This window comes from Neophocaena asiaeorientalis, unplaced genomic scaffold (genome assembly GCF_003031525.2).
Source record: "Neophocaena asiaeorientalis asiaeorientalis breed wild unplaced genomic scaffold, Neophocaena_asiaeorientalis_V1.1 scaffold299, whole genome shotgun sequence".
NCBI lineage: Eukaryota > Metazoa > Chordata > Mammalia > Artiodactyla > Phocoenidae > Neophocaena > Neophocaena asiaeorientalis.
In genome coordinates, this window is record NW_020172626.1 from 443,814 (window position 1) to 463,314 (window position 19,501).

The 19,501-nt window shown below is 36.6% G+C and overlaps 1 protein-coding gene across 2 annotated transcripts in view; it reads left to right on the plus strand.

The window, feature by feature from the left end:
- Window positions 1–16,966: 16,966 nt before the first annotated feature.
- Window positions 16,967–19,501, plus strand: part of PREX2 (phosphatidylinositol-3,4,5-trisphosphate dependent Rac exchange factor 2) — a 207,302-nt gene continuing 204,767 nt past the window's right edge. Inside the window, exons 1-2 of one of the 2 annotated variants that reach the window (XM_024739018.1) lie at window positions 16,967–17,032; window positions 18,151–18,273. In XM_024739018.1, the coding sequence (XP_024594786.1) occupies window positions 16,976–17,032; window positions 18,151–18,273 (180 nt within the window). In that variant the 5' untranslated portion in view covers window positions 16,967–16,975. The remainder of the gene's footprint in view (window positions 17,033–18,150; window positions 18,274–19,501) is intronic. The other variant, XM_024739017.1, reaches the window with a different exon arrangement.

Consider the following 19,501-nt stretch of genomic DNA (forward strand, 5'->3'; position numbering starts at 1 on the left):
TGGGTGCAAGTAAAGAAGAAAACATTCCTTCCAGGAAAAAGAAAAAAGTTATGATAACTAAAAAATATTTTATGCATCTTGTTCTGACCTGGGATATGTAAACTAACAAAGAAAAAGCTAATGTCTATTCGAACTTTATCTATGAGTTTTGTTACATATCCACCAAGATGCAGAAAATTTTCTCAACTACTGCAAAACGACAAATATCCCCTAATATCAGTAGTTTCTTTTCTTAAAAAACATCTTTATTGGAGTATAATTGCTTTACAATGGTGTGTTACTTTTTGCTGTATAACAGTGAATCAGCTATACGTATACATATATCCCCATATCCCCTCCCTCTTGCGTCTCCTTCCCACCCTCCCTATCCCACCCCTCTAGGTGGTCACAAAACACTGAGGTGATCTCCCTGTGCTATGCGGCTGCTTCCCACTAGCTATCTATTTTACATTTGGTAGTGTATATATGTCAGTGCCACTCTCTCACTTCTTCCCAGCTTACCTTTTCCCCTCCCCGTGTCCTCAGGTCCATTCTCTATATCTGCATCTTTATTCCTGTCCTGCCCCTAGGTTGTTCAGAACCTTTTTTTTTTTTTTTTAGATTCCATAAATATGTGTTACCATGTGGTATTTTTCTCTTTTTGACTTACTTCACTCTGTATGACAGGCTCTAGGTCTATCCACCTCACTACAAATAACACAGTTTCGTTTCTTTTTATGGCTGAGTAATATTCCATTGTGTATATGTGCTACATCTTCTTTATCCATTCATCTGTTGATGGACACTTAGGTTGCTTCCATGTCCTGGCTATTGTAAATAGTGCTGCAATGAACATTGTGGTACATGACTCTTTTTGAATTATGGTTTTCTCAGGGTATATGCCAAGTACTGGGATTGCTAGGTCATATGGTAGTTCTATTTTTAGTTTTTTAAGGAACCTTCCTACTGTTCTCCATAGTGGCTGCATCAATTTACATTCCCACCAACAGTGCAAGAGAGTTCCCTTTTCTCCACACCCTCTCCAGTATTTATTGTTTGTACAGTTTTTGATGACCCTGACCAGGGTGTGAGGTGATACCTCATTGTAGTTTTGATTTGCATTTCTCTAATGATTAGTGATGTTGAGTATCCTTTCATGTGTTTGTTGGCAATCTGTATATCTTTAGAGAAATGTCTATTTAGATCTTCTGCCCGTTTTTGGACTGGGTTGTTTGTTTTTTTGACCTTGAGCTGCATGAGCTGCTTGTATATTTTGGAGATTAATCCTTTATCAGTTGCTTCATTTGCAAATATTTTCTCCCATTCTGAGAGTTATCTTTTCGTCTTTTTTATTGTTTCCTTTGCTATGCAAAAGCTTTTAAGCTTCATTAGGTCCCATTTGTTTATTTTTATTTCCATTTCTCTAGGAAATGGGTCAAAAAGGATCTTGCTGCGATTTATGTCAAACAGTCTTCTTCCGATATTTTCCTCTAAGAGTTTTATAGTGTCTGTTCTTATATTTAGGTCTTCAATCCATTTTGAGTTTATTTTTTTGTATGGTGTTAGGGAGTGATCTAATTTCATTCTTTTTTTTTTTTTTTTTTAGGTCTTAGTGGAAATGGTTTCCGTTTTTCACCATTGAGAACGATGTTGGCTCTGGGTTTGTCATATATGGCCTTTATTATGTTGAGGTAAGTTCCCTCTATGCCTACTTTCTGGAGCGTTTTTATCATAAATGGGTGTTGAATTTTGTTGAAAGCTTTCTTGGCATCTATTGAGATGATCGTATGGTTTTTATTCTTCAATTTGTTAATATGGTGTATCACATTGATTGATTTGCATATATTGAAGAATCCTTACTTTCCTGGGATAAATGGCGCTTGATCATGGTGTATGATCCTTTTAATGTGCTGTTGGATTCTGTTTGCTAATATTTTGTTGAGGATTTTTGTATCTATGTTCATCAGTGGTGTTGGCTGGCTAACATTTATTTGGTCCTAATTAGGCACTAGCATTGTACAAGTGCCAACAAAAATGACCTGTGCAAAAGTTCTTCATCTGTCCCAAAGATAGATATTATTAGTATTAACCTGATTTACTGAGTGAGGAAACTGAAGCTTAGAGCCTTTTCCTTCATAGATGCTAACCACAGGGCTGAACTCCACATCTAGGAGGCATCCTGTGTCTGTTTAGGTTTGTGGGTAGCTGTTTGCAGGTGGGTTAGGGGGGAACATGGAGGGTTAATTTTCAGGGGTTTCAAAACAGCTGACTGTAGTCATTGGGTGTTTCTCAATCTTATTTACTTTATTTAGTTGATTTCTCCCTAAAGTTTGGTGTATCCCTGACTATTCTGGAGAGATCCATCACCCAAAACAATATAAAGAACAGAAGATCATTAGAAATCAAATGATACTTATTAGAATGTCTAAGCCAAGAAGAGTTTATTGCCCAAAAAGTCACTTTATTTTAAAAAATTAAAAGTTTAAAATAAAGGACTTAGAGTTTTTTCATTCTTTGAGAAAACTAGCTGTAGACATGGTTTGCAGAGTTGTCTGTAGAAAATATCACTTCTAAGAATTAGCATCTAACTTGATTGCAAATTCTTTGAAAAACTAGGTGTTAAGTAACTAGGTGTTAAGTTTTCTTAGTTTTTCTATTTAAGGTTTTTATGTCTCTCTTATCTTGGGAGTACTTTTTCACTCAAATACTTCAAGATCAAATGCTATTTTAAAACTTAGAACTCTGGAATGATCAGTATTAAAAATTTATCAGAGCCAAAAGGGCCATTGCAAAACCTCAAGACTATGGGCTGAAAACTGAAATGGCTGTGGAAATTTCTAAGTCACAAACATGAATAAAATGGATTTTTGTGTAAGAATGATAACAACATTAGTGTAAAAATAAATAACAGGTAACGTTTCACTTTGGTGTAGGGATAATAAGGAATAGTGGTGACTGAAGCAAATGAAAACTTGTGGCTGCCTTTGCTCTAGCCCATTGTAACCATTCAGGAATGTGAGACCTGTGTTGATTTTTCCCTAGTGTTTGAAGAGAGACTATAGTTACTTTTATGTGAATGCTGTTATTTCTTTAAACGTTAGCAATTGAATCAATGTTTTAACCACTCTGTGCTATGTTTAAAAATACCTCTACTAAAAAAAAATACCACTACTGTTCTCGATCTCTGCTTTAGACTAACTCATTGTCTTAGGTCAATGGAAGTTAAATATCCAAGAAAGACAGCTCCAATATACCTATTTTTACAGGCTGAACTGTGAGATGAGATGTGGGAATCAAAATCACAAAAAACATAAGCAAAAATTTTAAAAAACTTAACGAAAACTTAGCAAAACTTTAAAAATTAACAAGCGCCACACTTCAGAAATGTTTGCATTTATTGTAGTTTTTATTGTAACCATCTCAATAAATTTCCTAAATTTTCACTTTTACTTTTAATAATTTTACACATGACTATAATTGCATTGAGAATGATTCTGATTTCTCTTTCATCTTCTGTCCATTTGACTTTCCAGCCACCTAACTATTAAACACCTCTAAAATTGTGTGTCTTGTGTGTAGTTAGTGCACTAATTAGCTGCTGACAAAGATGAATTCTTTCCCTGAAAACTCGTGAAGATCACGGTTCATCATGCTGCGTTTGGCGTGCTGAAGACAAATAGAAGACACTAAATAATGTTTTAATTATCCTCAAATCCTGGGAGAAGTTTCGGCCAAAGGAGTTTAAAAAATCTGGATGGTATGATGAAAAATTATCTTTACCTAGGCTCTCAGATGGTGATGATGTTCACTTTGAATTAATAGTCGCTCTGAAAGAGAGTAAAACATCTTTTGATGCGAAATTGAGCAGGTATTAAACAGTCCTCAACAATTATGACACAACAAATCCTTTTGGGTCTGAATCATAAGAAAACAACATTCAAAGGGCTTTCACTGGGGACTTCCCTGGTGGTCCAGTGAGTAAGACTCTGTGCTCCCAATGCAGGGGGCCAGGGTTCGATCCCTGGTTGGGGAACTAGATCCCGCACGCCTGCCGCAACTGAGTCCACATGCCGCAACTAAGAACTGCAGCTAAAGATCCCACGTGCCACAACTAAGAAGATCCCATGTGCCGCAACTAAGACCCAATGCAGCCAAAATAAATAACTAATAAATATATATATATTTTAAAAATTTGCATTCCCACTAGCAGCGAATGAGAATTCCTGATTGCTCCACGTTCTCACCAGCCTTTGGTATTGTCCTTTCTTTGGATTTTGTCCTTTCTAGTAAGTGTGTAGTGGTATCTCATTGTTGTTGTTTTAATTTTCAATTGCCTAAAACATAAGATTTGAGCATCTTTTTATATGCTTATTTGTCACCTACATATCTTTGGTGAGGTATCTGTTCAATTCTTTTGCCCATTTTAAGCATCTGGTTGTTCATTTTCTTTTTGTCGAGTTTTAAGAGTTCTTTGTATATTTTGGGTAACAGTCTTTCATCATATATATCTTTGGCATATATTTTCTCCCTGCTTGTGGCTAGTCTTCTCATTATCTTACCATTCACAGAGCAGAAATTTTAATTTTAATGAAGTCCAATTTATCAGTTATTTCTTACATAGATCATGCCTTTGTTGTTGTATCTAAAAAAGTCATCACCCTACCCAAGGTCAACTATATTTTCTCTTATGTTATCTTCTAGCTTTGCATTTTGCATTTAGGTCTATGATTTATTTTGAGTCAACTTTTCTGAAAGATGTAAGGTCCATGTCTAGCTGCTGCTGCTTCTTTTTAATTTGCATGTGGATATACAGTTGTTCCAGCGCCGTTTGTTGAATGGATTGTTCTTTCTCCATTTTTTGCCTTTGCACCTTTGTCAAAGATCAGTTGACTGTATTTGTGTGAGTCTATTTCTGGGGCCTCTGTTGGGTTCCATTGATCTGTTTGTCTATTCTTTTGCCAATACAACACTCTTTTGATTACTGTAGCTTTATAGTGAGCCTTGAAGTCAAGTAACATCAGTTCTCTAATTTTATTCTTCTTCAGTATTGTCTATTCTGTGTCTTTTATCTCTCCAGATAAACTTAGAATCATTGAGATTCACAAAATAACTTGCTGGAATTTATTTGGAATTGTGTCAAATCTACAAGTCAAGTTGAAAGAACTAACATCTTGACATTCTTGACTCCTCCTATCCATGAATGTGGAATATTTAATTCTTCTTTGATATTTTTTATTCAGAGTTCTGTAGTTTTCCTCATATAGATGTTGTATACATTTTGTTAGATTTGTTCCTAAGTATTTAATTTTGGAGGTGCTAATGTACAAGTATTGGGTTTTCAATTTCAAATTCCACTTGTTCATTGTTGGTACATAGAAAAGTGATTGACTTTTGTATATTAACCTTGTATCCTACAACCTTGCTATAATTGCTTATTTGCTGTGGCAGTTTTTTTGTTAATTCTTTTGGATTTTCTACATAGACAATTATACATTTGCAAACAAAGGCAAATTCATTTTTTCTTTCCAATCTATATGCCTTTCATTTCCTTTTTTTGGTCTTGCATTAGCTAGGAATTCCATACAGTGCTGAACAGGAGTGGTAAGAGGAGACATCCTTGTGTTGTTCCTGATGTTAGTGGGAATGCTTCTTGTTTCTTCTTTTTAAAACTTATTTTAATTTTTTAGTTATTGTGGTATAGTTGACTTACAATATTATATTAGTTTCAGGTGTACACCATAGTGATTCAATATTTTTATATATTACACACCATACAAAGTTATTATAAAATATTGACTATATCCTGTGTGCTGTACATTACATCCCTGTGACTTATTTATTTAGTACCTCTTAATTCCCTTAACCTGTTTTGCCCTTTCCCCACCCCGCTCCCCTCTGGTAACCACTAGTTTGTTCTCTGTATCTGTAAGTCTTTTTCTGTTTTGTTATATTTGTTTGTTTGTTTTGTTTTTTAGTGAAAGCTTCTAGTTTCTCACCATTATGTATAATGCTAGCTGTAGGGTTTTAAAAGACTTTCTGTAATGTCGAGGATTTTCTCCTCTGTTCTTAGTTTGCTGAGAGCATTTTTTGTGAATGGCTGTTAGATTTTGTCAGATGCATCTTATGCATTTATTGTTATGACCATATGGTTTTTCTTTTTTTATTATTATTTTATTTTTGAGGTACGCGGACCTCTCACTGTTGTGGCCTCTCCCGTTGTGGAGCGTAGGCTCCAGACACGCAGGCTCAGCGCCCATGGCTCACAGGCTCAGCCGCTCCACGGCATGTGGGATCTTCCCAGACCAGGGCATGAACCCATGTCCCCTGCATCGGCAGGCGGACTCTCAACCACTGTGCCACCAGGGAAGCCCTGGTTTTTATTTTTATACTGTTGATGTGATGGATTACATTAGTTGATTTTCAAATGTTGAACCAGCTTTGCATATCTGGGATTATCCCACTTGCCTGTGGTGTACAATTCTTTTCATACATTTTTGGATTTTATTTGTTAATATTTTGTTTAGGATTTTGGAATCTAGTTTGTGAGTGATATGGGTCTGTAGTTTTCCTGTGAAATCTTTGTCTGATTTTGGTATTAGGGATGCTGGCCTCACAGAACAAGTTAGGAAGTATTTCTTCTACTTTAGTCTTCTGAAAGACACTCTAGAGAATTGATATAATTTCTCCCTTAAATGTTTCATAGAATTCACAAGTGGACTCGTTTGGTCTGGTGCTTTCTATTTTGGAAGGTTATTAAATATTGATTCAGTTCCTTTAAATAGATATAGTCCTATTTAAATTGTATTTCTTTTTGTGTGAATTTTGGCAGATCATGTCTGTCAAGGAATTGATCCATTTCACCTAAGTTATCATTTGTGGTCATAATGTTTTTCATAATATTCCATTATTATCCTTTTTATGTCCATGGGATCTGTGATAATGTTGTATTTTTCATTTGTGATACTAGTAATTTACATCTCTCTCTCTCTCATTAATCTGGCTAGAGGCTTATCAATATTATTTATCTTTGCAAAGAACCAGCTTTTGGTTTTGTTGAGTTTTGCTGTTGATTTTTGTTTTAAGTTTTCCTGATTTCTCCTCTAATTTTTATTATTTTTTCCTTTTGCTGACTTTGGATTTGGTTTGCTCTTCTTTCCTAAGCAAAAGCTTAGATAATTGATTTAATTCTTTCTTCTTTTCTTTTCTTTCTTTCTTTTTTTCCTTTTTGGCTGCATCGCATGGCATGTGGAATTTCCTTGGCCAGGGATTGAACCCATGCTCCCTGCAGTGGAAGCACGGAGTCTTAATCACTGGACCACCAGAGAAGTCCAAATCTTTCTTCTTTTCTAATGTATGCACTCAATGCTATAAATGTCCCTCTAAGCACTTCTTTTGCTGCATCCCACAAATTTTGGTGAGCTGTATTTTCATTTTTTTTTAGAATGTTTTCATATTTCTCTTGAGACTTCTTATTTGACCTATGTGTTATTAAGAAGTGTATTGTTTAATATCCATGCATTTGGGGGTCTTCTATCTATTATTGATTTCTAGTTTAATTAGTTCCATTGTGGTCTGAGCAGATATTTTATGATACCTATTCTTTTAGATTTGTTAGGATGTGTTTTATCCCCCAGAATATGCTCTGTTTTGGTCAATATTCCATGTGAGCTTGAGAAGAATGTATTTTCTGCGTAGTTGGATATAGTTAATTGATGTCCATTATATCCAGCTAATTGATAATGTTGAGTTTAGCTATGTCTTACTGATTTTCTGCCTGCTGGATATTTTCACTTCTGATAAAAAATTAAGTCCCCAACAATGTTAGTGGACTCATCTATTTCTCCTTGCAGTTCTATCAGTTTTTGCCTCATGTATTTTGATGCTCTTGTTAGACACATACATGTTAAGGGTTGTTATGTGTTCTTGGAGAATTGACATCTTTTTAATTATCTCTGAGAACTCGTCTTGCTCTTGACATCTCTGTCAGAAATTAATATAGCTTCTTCTGCTTTGTTTTGATTAATGTTAGCATAGTATATCTTTTACCATCCCTTTTCTCAATCTATATGTGTTTTTATATTTACAGTCGGTTTCTTTTAGACAATGTAGAGTTGGGAATTGTTTTTTGATCCACTCTGACAACTCTTTTAATTGGTGTATCTAGACTCTTGACAATTCAGTGTGATTCTTGATATAGTTGGATTAATATCTCCCATATTTTTTACTGTTTTCTATTTATTGCCCTTTATTTCTGTTTTTGTCTTCCATTCTTTCTGTGGGTTTAATTGAGCATCTTATTGATTCCATTTTCTCTCTTTTCTTAGTATATCAATTATACTTCTTTTTAAACTTTTTTTTTAGTGGTTGCCTTAGAGTTTGCAATATGCTTTTACAAGTGATTCAAGTACACCTTCAAATAACACTATAACTCTTCATGGGTAGTGCAAGTACCTTATAATAACAAAATATTCCTAATACCTCCTTCTTCTTCCTTGTATCATTGCTGTCATTCATGTCACTTGTACATAAGAATACATAAGCATGTGTATGTATACACATACATATACATATATAATTGAATACATTGTTGCTGTTATTCTTTTCAACAAACTTTTCTCTTTTAGATCAATTTAGAATAGGGAAGAAAAATAAAAGTTTCTATTTTCCCTTCATTTATTGCTTCTCTCTGATTTTTTTTTCTCTTTTTATGTACATCTAAATTTTTGACCCATATCATTTGCCTTCTGTTTTAATAACATTTACTCTTTCTTGCAAGACAGGTCTACCACTCCATTTTTGTTTGTCTGAGAGTTTTTATTTCCCCTTCACTTTTGAAGTATAGTTTCACAGGGTACAGAATTCTAGGTTGGTGATTTTTTTTCTCCCAACACTTTAAATGTTTCACTTAATTCTCTTCTTGCTGGCATGGTTTCTGAGGAAAAGTCAAATGTAATTCTTGTCTTTGTTCCTCTGTAAGTAAGGTGTTTTTTTCCTCTGGCTCTTTCAAGATTTTCTTTTAATCTTTGATTTTTTTCAGTTTGAATATATGTCTAATTTTGGGGTTTTGGGGGCATTTATCTTGTTTGGTGTTCTGACCTTCCTGAATCTGTGGTTTGGTATCTGACATGAATTTGGGGAAATTCTTGGTCATTATTGTTTGAATATTTCTTCTGTTCTCTTATCTCTTCTGTTATTCCCATTATGTATATATTATACCATATGTCATTGTGGAGAACTGTGGAGTTTTTGGATATTCTATCTCATTTCTTTCAGTCTTTTTTTTTTTTTTCCTTTGCTTTTCAGTTTTGGAAGTTTCTATTGCCATATCCTCAAAGTCAGTGATTCTTTACTCGAGTCTCTAATGAGCCCATCAAAGGCATTCTTCATTTATGTTACAGTTTGAAAAAAATCTCTAGGATTTCTTTTTGATCTTTTCTTAGAATTTCCATCTCTCTGCTTTCATTGTCCATCTGTTCTTGCATGTTGTCTACTTTTTTCAGCAGAACCCTTAGCATATTACTCCTAGTTGTTTGAAATTCCTGGTCTGATAATTCCAACATCTCTGCCATATCTGAGTCTGGTTCTGACGCTTGCTCTGTCTCTTCTATCTGCTTTTTTTGTCTTTTAGTATGCCTTGTAATTTTTGGTTGCAAGCCAGACATGATGTACTATGTGAAAGGAACTCTGGTAAATAGGCCTTTAGTGTGTGGTAAGGAAGATGTGGGGGGATGGGAAGTGTTCTGTAGTCTTATGATTAAGTCTTTTGGTGAGCCTGTGTCCCTGAGCTGTGACCTTCACCATTTTTTCTCAGTAGTCCCCCCTCCTTATATGGAAAAAGTTGGCAAGTGTAAGTGAGGGTTGAGTATTTTTCTTTTCCCATCTGGAAGACTAGAGCAGGCAGGAGTCACCATTTCTCTTCCCGCAGTTCAATTAGGCTCTGCTATAACCCCAATAGTGTAGACTCCCATAAAATAGTTTCTTCTTAAGCAGGCCTCATTAAGAAGAACAGAATGCTCTGATGTATTTCAAAATGGTTACTTTTCCCCTCCCTCTATGGGCACAGGAGAAGATTTCACTCTGATATTCACTGTGAGAAACTGGTAAAGCTCCTGGAGGTAAAACTCACAAAAGTGTGAGCCCTCCCCTCCCTCCTTTGACTGTGTCCCCCTGGAGTTTTAATCCTCAGACTTGTCCATACTGAGCCTTCAGTAATTTGTCAGTTACAGTTCAGGATCTCCTAACCTGTACTGCTTCTGGCAAGCATTTCAGCTCAGGCGTTTGTGATCTGGTAAATTGTAATTCTGTTTTCACCTGTTTGTGTGTTGATGTTTGCACTAATGGTGCAAAGCAATGATGTGTAAAGCTGCCGGTGCTTTAGCGTGAGTCAACGCAGTGGCACCAAACTGTACTAGTTGTCACTGTATACTTCATTGTCGCCCACTCGCGTGGGTGGTTGGGAATGCCGGTTGCATTGAAGAATGTTCTGGATAAAGCTGTAAAAATTATTAATTTTATTAAATCTTGGCTCTTAAGCACATCTGTTTAATATTCTGTGAGATGAGATGGGAGATACAGCTAGGTACTTTTCTGCATATGCAAGTGTTATGGTTGTCTCCAGGGAAAGACTGGGTGTGATTGTTTGAGTTGCTGTGGAACATCATATTTACTTGAAACAGCAGCTGTGGGATGAACTGTGGTTTCAGATTTGGGGTATTTGGGTATTTGGAAGATATTTTCTCAAAAAAGAATGAAGTGAGCCTGTCATTGCAAGAAGAAAAGCTGGTAGTATTTGCTTATGGTGATAAATTCAAGTGAATTTAGAGTTTGGAATATTTATGTCTATCACTGTGAGCTTGGCAGCTTCCTTATACTTAAAGACTTTTCTAATGAGTTGGATATACTGAGATTAACTAATGTGATGTGTTTTTTAAATATTGAATAATGAAATGTGTTAATATTTGGAAGATATGCATAACTCTCAGTGAATTACTATTAAAAAATGTACAACATTGAGCTTCTCTGGTGGCTCAGCGGTTGAGTCCACCTGCCGATGCAGGGGACACGGGTTCGTGCCCTGGTCCGGGAAGATCCCACATGCCGTGGAGGGGCTGGGCCCGTGAGCCACGGCTGCTGAGCCTGCACGTCCGGAGCCTGTGCTCCGCAATGGGAGAGGCCACAACAGTGAGAGGCCCGCTTACTGCAAAAAAAAAAAAAATGTACAACATCAAACATGGTTAAAAGGTCTCTTCAAATTCCAAGATAGGTCAATGGGTTTTAAGGTAACAGAGTATGAAAGGTTCACTGATACGGTTTCGGATTCCACATCATGACTGCCTTTAAGAAACTACCACTTATTGAATTTTGTTGTTGTATTAAAGAAGAATATTCACAACTCACTGAAAATGTTATAGCAATGAACATATTTTTCCCTTTTCCAACTATCATTGAAAATACATTTCCAAACAATATATCACAGTGCATTGAAGCATTTGAGAATTCAGCTATTTTCTATTAAGCCAGACGTTAAAGAAATTTGCATTCTTATGAGATAGTATCATACTTCGTACTACAATTTTTTAGGAAAAGATAGCTGTTTTTCATAAAAGTATGTTATATATGTTAACATGTAATGGGTTTATAATTGTTAATTTTAAATAAATTTGTAAACAAATGAATTTCTTGGATAGCAAATATTAAAATTTTCCTGTTTTAGTTGCTAACATATTAAATATTGTTAGATAATAATACACATAAATAGAAGCTCTTTGTGGTTCTCCGTAATTTTTAAGAGTGTAAAGGAGTCCTGAGATTAAAATGTTTAAGAACCACTGCCACGAACAATGCCTATCATTGAATTTTGTTTAGTGGTTAATAGTTAATATGTATTTAAATTTACAGACCTTAACACCACAATATGCATGTCTTTTACTTTTTTTCATGTTAAATAAAGGAGTCCTACTCAAAAAATTGGGACTCAATGGGTGTTCAGGAAAAAGTGAGATCCAGTGGACTGGAGAATTTATGAAAGATTTGCCAAAAGTATAATAAGGGAACATAAAATGTAACTCGAACAATGAATTGAGCTAGTATTTTCTAGCTTAAAAAATAAACTGTTCCTTGTTCTAAATTCACCTACATATCTCTGCTCCCTCTCTCAGCAAAACTCTAAAAACTTTTAAACGTTTTCTGTGGTTATAGACTCCATCTTTCTATTTTCCATTTCTCCTTCTATCCATTCATTTGGGAGTGCCATGGTCAAGATCACCAGTGACCGACCTTGTGTTGTCAAGTCATATATCTGTTTGTACCTTACCTGAATTCTCAGCACTGTTAAAGCGATTGACCGCTCCTTCTTTCTTGAAGCCCTCTCTCTGTTGGCTTTTGTGACACTATACTCCTGGTTTTGCTCCTTCCTACCTTACTGGCTTCTTTAGTTTCTCTTCTTCTGCTTGACCTCTAAATGTTGGAGTGCCCCCAAGGTTATGTCCTGGGGCTTTTTTTTCTTCTCTATCTATATACTTTCTCCAATGAACTGGGGCCAGCTGTCTCTTCTCTCTTTCCTGAGTTATGAACACTTTCCCTGAGTTATGTCTTTGTGCCAGGGACATTCAACTCTTTAACTTCAGCCTCGAACTCCCCTCAGAAACCAGGATCAGTACAGCTACCTCCCTACTTGAGATCTCTACATTGGTGTCCAGTAGGCATCTCAAATTCAACATGGCCAGGACAAGCTGACCCTCCCACTCCAACAATTACTGCTCATTTCGACTTCTCCATTCCAATAAAATGGCACCACGATCAACCAGGTATTCAAGGCAAACTCAAATGACAAGCCTTTTTCACTTAATAGGACTTTGTTTTTTTCTCGGGAAGACAAAACAAAACACTGTCTTCCAAAGAATTTTGATGTCATAATATTGTTTTAAGTTCAAGAGGTAAAAGGAAAATATTTACTCTTATTTTTTCCACGTATTTTCATGAAATGAGTACACTTTTTCCTGCAATAGGGCGGCTCCTCTTAAATCCTTCATATGTAAAATTTATCCATCTCTATTGATATTAAATAGCCACAGTTTCAAGGTGACAGTTGCTGCTAAAATCATTCTGAATGTAGAATATTTATAGGAGTAATAAGGTTTAATCCCTGTATGATATGAAATTCAGATTGGCATCAGGTATCTAGAATTAAAAGTGCGAACTGTTAAAATCTGTGCGATATTTGAGAGTGATCTGTGTGTGCCTGACTGATGAAAAGAGTGGGAAGGACAAAAATGAGTTGAGAAAGATTATCATTTAGTACACTGAAATTATAAGATAAGCAAATGCATTCTGAGAATAAAACTCACCATGGACTTGACTTTTGAGCTGGTAGTGGCCCAGATGGACAGACAAGGCCAAAGGGGATTGCTGTCATCTCCCTATTACATCTGAAAGAGTTTTCTTCCTTCTTTTGATTTCTTGGTAGCAAACTTGTGACATTTTTAGCTTTCTCAAACTTTAATGTATCACATTTAATACATTTTATCAAACTCTTGCTGAGAGGAAAACAATGTGGACCAAATTGAAGAGAAGGTGAGGTGAGCTCTCTGAAAGGGAAGAAAGCAGCCCACGACTAGAGTGATATCTGGGAATACACCGTGCAGCATCACCGTCAGGGGAGCGCTGGTTTGCTGAGTGTGTGCTGTGCTAATTACACACCTGCAAGCTGGAGGTCCCTTCCTCCAAAGGTGACCTAGGCTGTCTTACCTGGCTCACCTGTCTCTGCATCTCACGAGCCTTCAGAGATTATTATCACCTGTTTACACAGCCCAGCTTGTGATTTTCATTGTTGGGAGGAGGGTCCTCTGGTGAGGTATCAGGAACTCCAAGTGGCTGAGCGAGAGGGTACTGTACATAGAGGGAGTATGACCTGGAGTTGAAAGTCAGGGTGAAATAAGTGAACCCGTTTTTCCCATTGAGTCTTACTTATTTGTTTCCCGGTCTGTTTCTTTAGTCTTTGGAAGAATAAACATAAAGATCATCAGACTGTGGTCTCTGGACCAAGTGTATTAGGGAACTTGTTCAAAATGCAGATTTCTGGGTCCTAAACCAATCTGCTGAATCAGGCCTTCTGGGGACAGGGCTGGAGAATCTGCATTTGGAAGAAACTCTCCAAGTCTCATACACAGTGAAAAGTTTGAGAACCACTGGCATTAAAAGCCATTTTCTGGAACTTATTTTCCATATATTTGTATCAGAATGAAGATGATATAATTCTGATGAAATTCTGAACCAGGGAGAATGAATGAGTACAGAGATAAAACAACATATTAAATCTCATATGTTTTTGTGACTAGGGTATTAATGCTTCCTTGATTGATAGGAGAAAGATTAAATGCCCCAGTTACCAAAGTCTGAAAGGACTCTGTAGATTCTGGTTGTTAAAGGATGATTCTGAGAACACGTTGTTTATCTTCAGAGGGGAAGACTTACACATTTTGTAAAAAATGTCAAACAGTTTCATGATTTTGCCCTCTGGGCAAACTGTCTTAAATCTGCCTTCACTGTTGTATAAAATGAGGCTCTTGGGAAAAATAAATGCTTGGTTAGAAATGCTAAGAAGTTCCAGGTTTTCTTTCATATGCAGTTAAACAAAAAGTTCCCTATTGTCATGGAGGATTGAAGATAAAAAGTCAGATAAAGATAGAGTTTACTTTATTAGCTTGTATGTTTCCTTCTACCTCCTAGTTTGATTCATTTTCACTACCTCCTGTCTTTAATTTGTTGGTTTCAGAATGTGACTGAGTTCAGTTTATGAAGATAAGGTTTATGCAAGTAGAAGTGAAGTTTAAGTTTTGCTTGCATGAGAGGTTATGTTTCCTATGTGGTTAATACGAAATGTAAACTGGGCAACCAAAGCAACCGTGCTGTTTTAAGACTAAACAGAAGGAGCTAAGGAGCATTTTTAGTATAGGTATGTGGAAAACTATTCAAGAAAAACAAAACTAAAATTAAAAATTAGACTAACACTAATTAAAATGGGCACTTAAAGTCAGAAAATTCGAAAATCTCTCTCCATTGCAAATTATACCTAACTGTAGATAATATTTCAAAAGATTGTATCACGTTTCCAATAAAAAAGTTAAGGTGACATCCAGTACTTTCACATTCATTTTATTTAATTCAGCTGAATTCTTTCATTCATTTGAGGCTGTCAGTACTGATGTGGCTTTGTAGTTATGGAATCTGAAACGTGAACCCATTGAATCAGGAATCAAGATGGTGCTGAAGCTAAAGCCAGGAGTGGGATCTGTGGCCGATTTGTTTTGTTTCCTTTAAATAATATTATTTTTCTTTACAAAAGTTACAACATGCACACAGCCAGATATTCTGACAATAAGAAAGTATACAAAGGTCATCTTCCTATCACCTGGAGGTAATCACTGTTTGCATTTTGGTATATGCTACATATTTTTTCTTAGTGTGAACGCACACTGACATTACCCATGTGTATATATGTATATATTATATACATGTGTAATATTCGTATATACGTATATGTACACCCATATACAGTTGTGTGTGTGTATATATATATATACGTATGTATATATACACGAAAGTGTGTATGTATAGGTATGCACACATCCAGTATGCTGTTTAGTAATTTTTTTTGCCAAACAGTATAGACATCTGTTGTATACACACACACATGTATGTATAATTTTCATCCCATTCCATTTACTTTTGCACAGTATTCTGTAGTTTGCATGTACCATAATATATTAAATGATCCCATTAATTATGGGCATTTAGGTGGTTTCCACTGTTGTAATCAATACACTGAAACCCCTTGTCTGAATATTTTCTTAGGATAAATTCCCAGAAGTAGAATGACTGGGTTAAAGGGAATGCCCACTTAAAAATTTGAGATATATTGTAAGTTGTCCTCAAAAGTGTTGTGCCATTTTATACTGTTATTAGCAATGTCTTGAGGGTGATAATTTTGGAATATTATGCATAATCCTGGGTTTTGTTAATCTTTTAAATCTTTGTAAATATAGCATGTCAAAAATGAACTTTTTTTTTTTTAAATGAAATTCTTACATTAATTTTCATTTATTTGATGCAGTATCTTGAGATTCCTTCAAGCTTCTATGTGTCCTGACTTGGCAGGTAGTGGCTGGAGTTCTTAAGACAGACAAGGGAAGGGATGATCTCACGTGGTCACTAGGTAGTTAGTGGACGTTGTCTTGAGGACAACGTCTTGTATTTGCCGGATAGAAAGTCTCGTCTTTTTTTCCTTCTAAACTTTCTCTTTTAAGGCTCAGTATAAATAACTCTTTTAATCCTTTTTTTCTTTGCTAAATTAATAGCTTATTTAGTCATGGGCTTAATGGCCATCAGGAAGAGTCCAGATCTTTGAAATACAAATGAACTCATTTGCCTACCATAGGGCTGTGGAGAGCTCAGACCTGTTCCCAGAAATACAAATTCTGGCTTCCTAAAACTTGAATGGGGCAAGAGGGGATGGGAAATTCTTCCATTCCTTCTTGAAGGTCCCTTTCTTTCTCCCTTCCTCCCTCACTTCCTCAATTTCTCTCACTTCTAAAGGGCTCCCTTTAGAATTTCTGGCCCTTTTGTTTGTATTAGAAATCCCATTTTTGGCTAGATTTTGGTCTTTTGTGCTTCACAAGACTTAGAAGTTTAGGAAACATTTGACTCTGTGTGTTTTACCGCAGAACTTTGAGATCTTGGTGGATACGTTTAATTCATATCTACGTGATCACTTTTGGTCCTGCCCCCAAACTATAAAGGAAATATAATTCCCAGGTAGGAGAAGCAACACACAAGATTTCTGCCTTATACAACAAAACTGTTATGCTCGACAGTTATTGGATTTTTAAACTTTGGTTTCTTATAAAAAACAATTAATTCAGATCAACGCTCATTTGATTTAGTCCAGTGTTGCCTTCATAGTATCTTTTCCTGCTTTCTGCAGGCATTCTTACACCGGATGAACCAGTGCGCTGCGTCGAAACTTGACAAAAATGTAACAGAAGAAACGGTGAAGGTGAGGAGGTGCCCTCGACACCAGCACAAGGTCCCCTCAGATGAAATGTTACCTGTGGGATGTTGCCTCAGGGCTCGTCAACTTGTCTCCACTTCCGGGATAAGTTCTGTACCAGTCACCAGTCATTGTGTGGCCAGCAATGAGAAAAAGGGAAACTAGGGTTTGGGAAAAGAAACGGGGGTTATGAGGATGGTGTAGAAGACAGAGAGGAATTTTTGCCAAGACCTTGGAAACGTTTGAAAGGAGGAAAAAGATAACCCCGAGTCCAAGAACCTTCATGTCTCTCGAGGGGAAAGGAGCTGAACCATGTGTGAGGGAATTGCTAGAGGGCCTGGGCGGCAGGATGTGGGCACATGCGGCTTCTAGTCTCTGACCCCTGGAGAGCAAACGATTTGAAGGGTCCACTGGGGCAGAAAACGTCCACACAGTATCTTCAGCTCACAAAGGTATAAGCATTTCCTTTTAAACCGTAGGGAAGGAAAATTGTGAAGAGTTTGGGGGAAAAAAGGGGGGGATGGTAAATGAAAATTAATTGTGCTCTAGTCATTATTCATTGAAACTGTATAAATCATCATTGATATTTATTTTGGATGCCAACTTGCTGTTTTATTTTACGGAAAATAATTCCCAAGGATTTTATAGACACATCTGTTTCCCATTAAATTCAATAGTAATGTTTACATTCTCCTTACCATGGAGTGTTTTAGTTTGGGTGCTTTTGGTTGCAAGCAAAAGACACCTGTTACTCAAAGGGACATGAAGGTACTTTGATTCCCATAGCAGGGACTTCTATAGGCAAAGAAGCCCTTCCCCCAGAGCCTGCCAGCCATTCTGCCCGCACTGTTTTACCTGCAGCCCGCTGTCCTTAGTGGGGTGGGACAATGACCATGCTTGGGTTCAGTTACTCAGGATTGTCCTGAGAGCCGGAACTAGGTTCCCGGTTCCCAGAATTGTGTGGGAGGGTAGAGGATGTCCAGACAGAATGGGTGCTCTGCCAGCCGGGGGTGGGGGGGTGGGAAGGACAACTCTCCACCGACATTTTCAACTTGAAAATACTCCACTCCCATAGAATTTTTTAAAAACTTGCCTCACTATTGCACTTACACATTTATTTACAGATGCTGTTCTCAAACATTGAAGATATCCTTGCAGTACATAAAGAATTCTTAAAAGTCGTGGAGGAATGTTTACATCCAGAACCTAATGCTCAGCAAGAAGTGGGAACCTGCTTTCTTCACTTTGTAGGATCAATTTCTGTTTATTTTAAAAGCTTTTCCCCCTAAAATTTCAAGTTTCACTTCTGGAACAGTAGTATGTGGGAATTCAGCATTAGAAGTAAAATCTGACACCAAAAGTTTGGGGTCTTTTAAGGCCAATGAAATCTTCCACTTAGAGCCAGAAAAGGGGAGAGGGCCTCACATCATCCATTTTATTCAGCGAAGAATAAACAGGCTTTTCTTTTTCCCAACGAGTTAGTTTTTTGCATCCTCTGTAGCTTTGAATTCTAATGAATATTCAGGCTGTTTCATAATGAATGGATTTTTATGTTTCCCTCAAACATAGAGCATTTCTCTTTTGAGGCAGAAAATCCTTACTTTTACAATGATGCGATGAGCCTTTTATTAGTCAAAACGTTCCCTTGTTAATCGACTTGTGACTAACCTGGAGGTGAACAGACCTGGTCCCTCTAGGTACACATATGCCTGCATCTGAATTTTTCTCAGAGGCTTGTACTGAACAGTGCCGAAGAAGAACAAGCCAGTAGTTGGTTATTTCAAATTATATGTCATGCTTGTATGATCATTTTCATCCCTTTGCACATGCTAGCTGAAATTATTTATGCAATCGATTTGCAAGGTACAAAGCCACCGGTAACGGTGAAAATCGTTTTCAGAACGAAAGGGCATTCATACTGACAAAAGAAAAATAATGCTGCTATTTCGACCACTCTGCTGATGCTAATTTTCAGAATACCAGTTTGAATCCATTTACTTATCAAAATGCTATGCAATTAGTGTTTTATTTAAAAATGTATAGGAGTATTTTGTCATAGAAATCAATTTTCATTTATTTTTGATTTCCAGTCTTTTATAAAGTAATGATATGGAGTTCCTAGATCTATATTTCTGTATGTGGTGAGCAGACTCTGTAAATGTTATTTTTAGAATCAGAAAATATTCCATAAAAATAATTATATTAAAGGGAGAGACTCCTTGGGTATAGGAAGATCAAGGTTTCGTTGGGCAAAACTATAAACCACGTGTGTTGTATCCACTTAATCCAGACTGTTCCCTTTCATGAAAGAATGCACATCTCCTGCCAGCTGGAGTAGTTGCTATCTCAGTGCCGGGCTGTACATGGGAATCTTGCACCCTGACATCCATTTCCTCAGTAACACACTATGAATCTGTCAGCCATGAATTTAGTTAAACTGTTTCTGAAGTTTGTTTTCTTCTGGTTTATCCCATC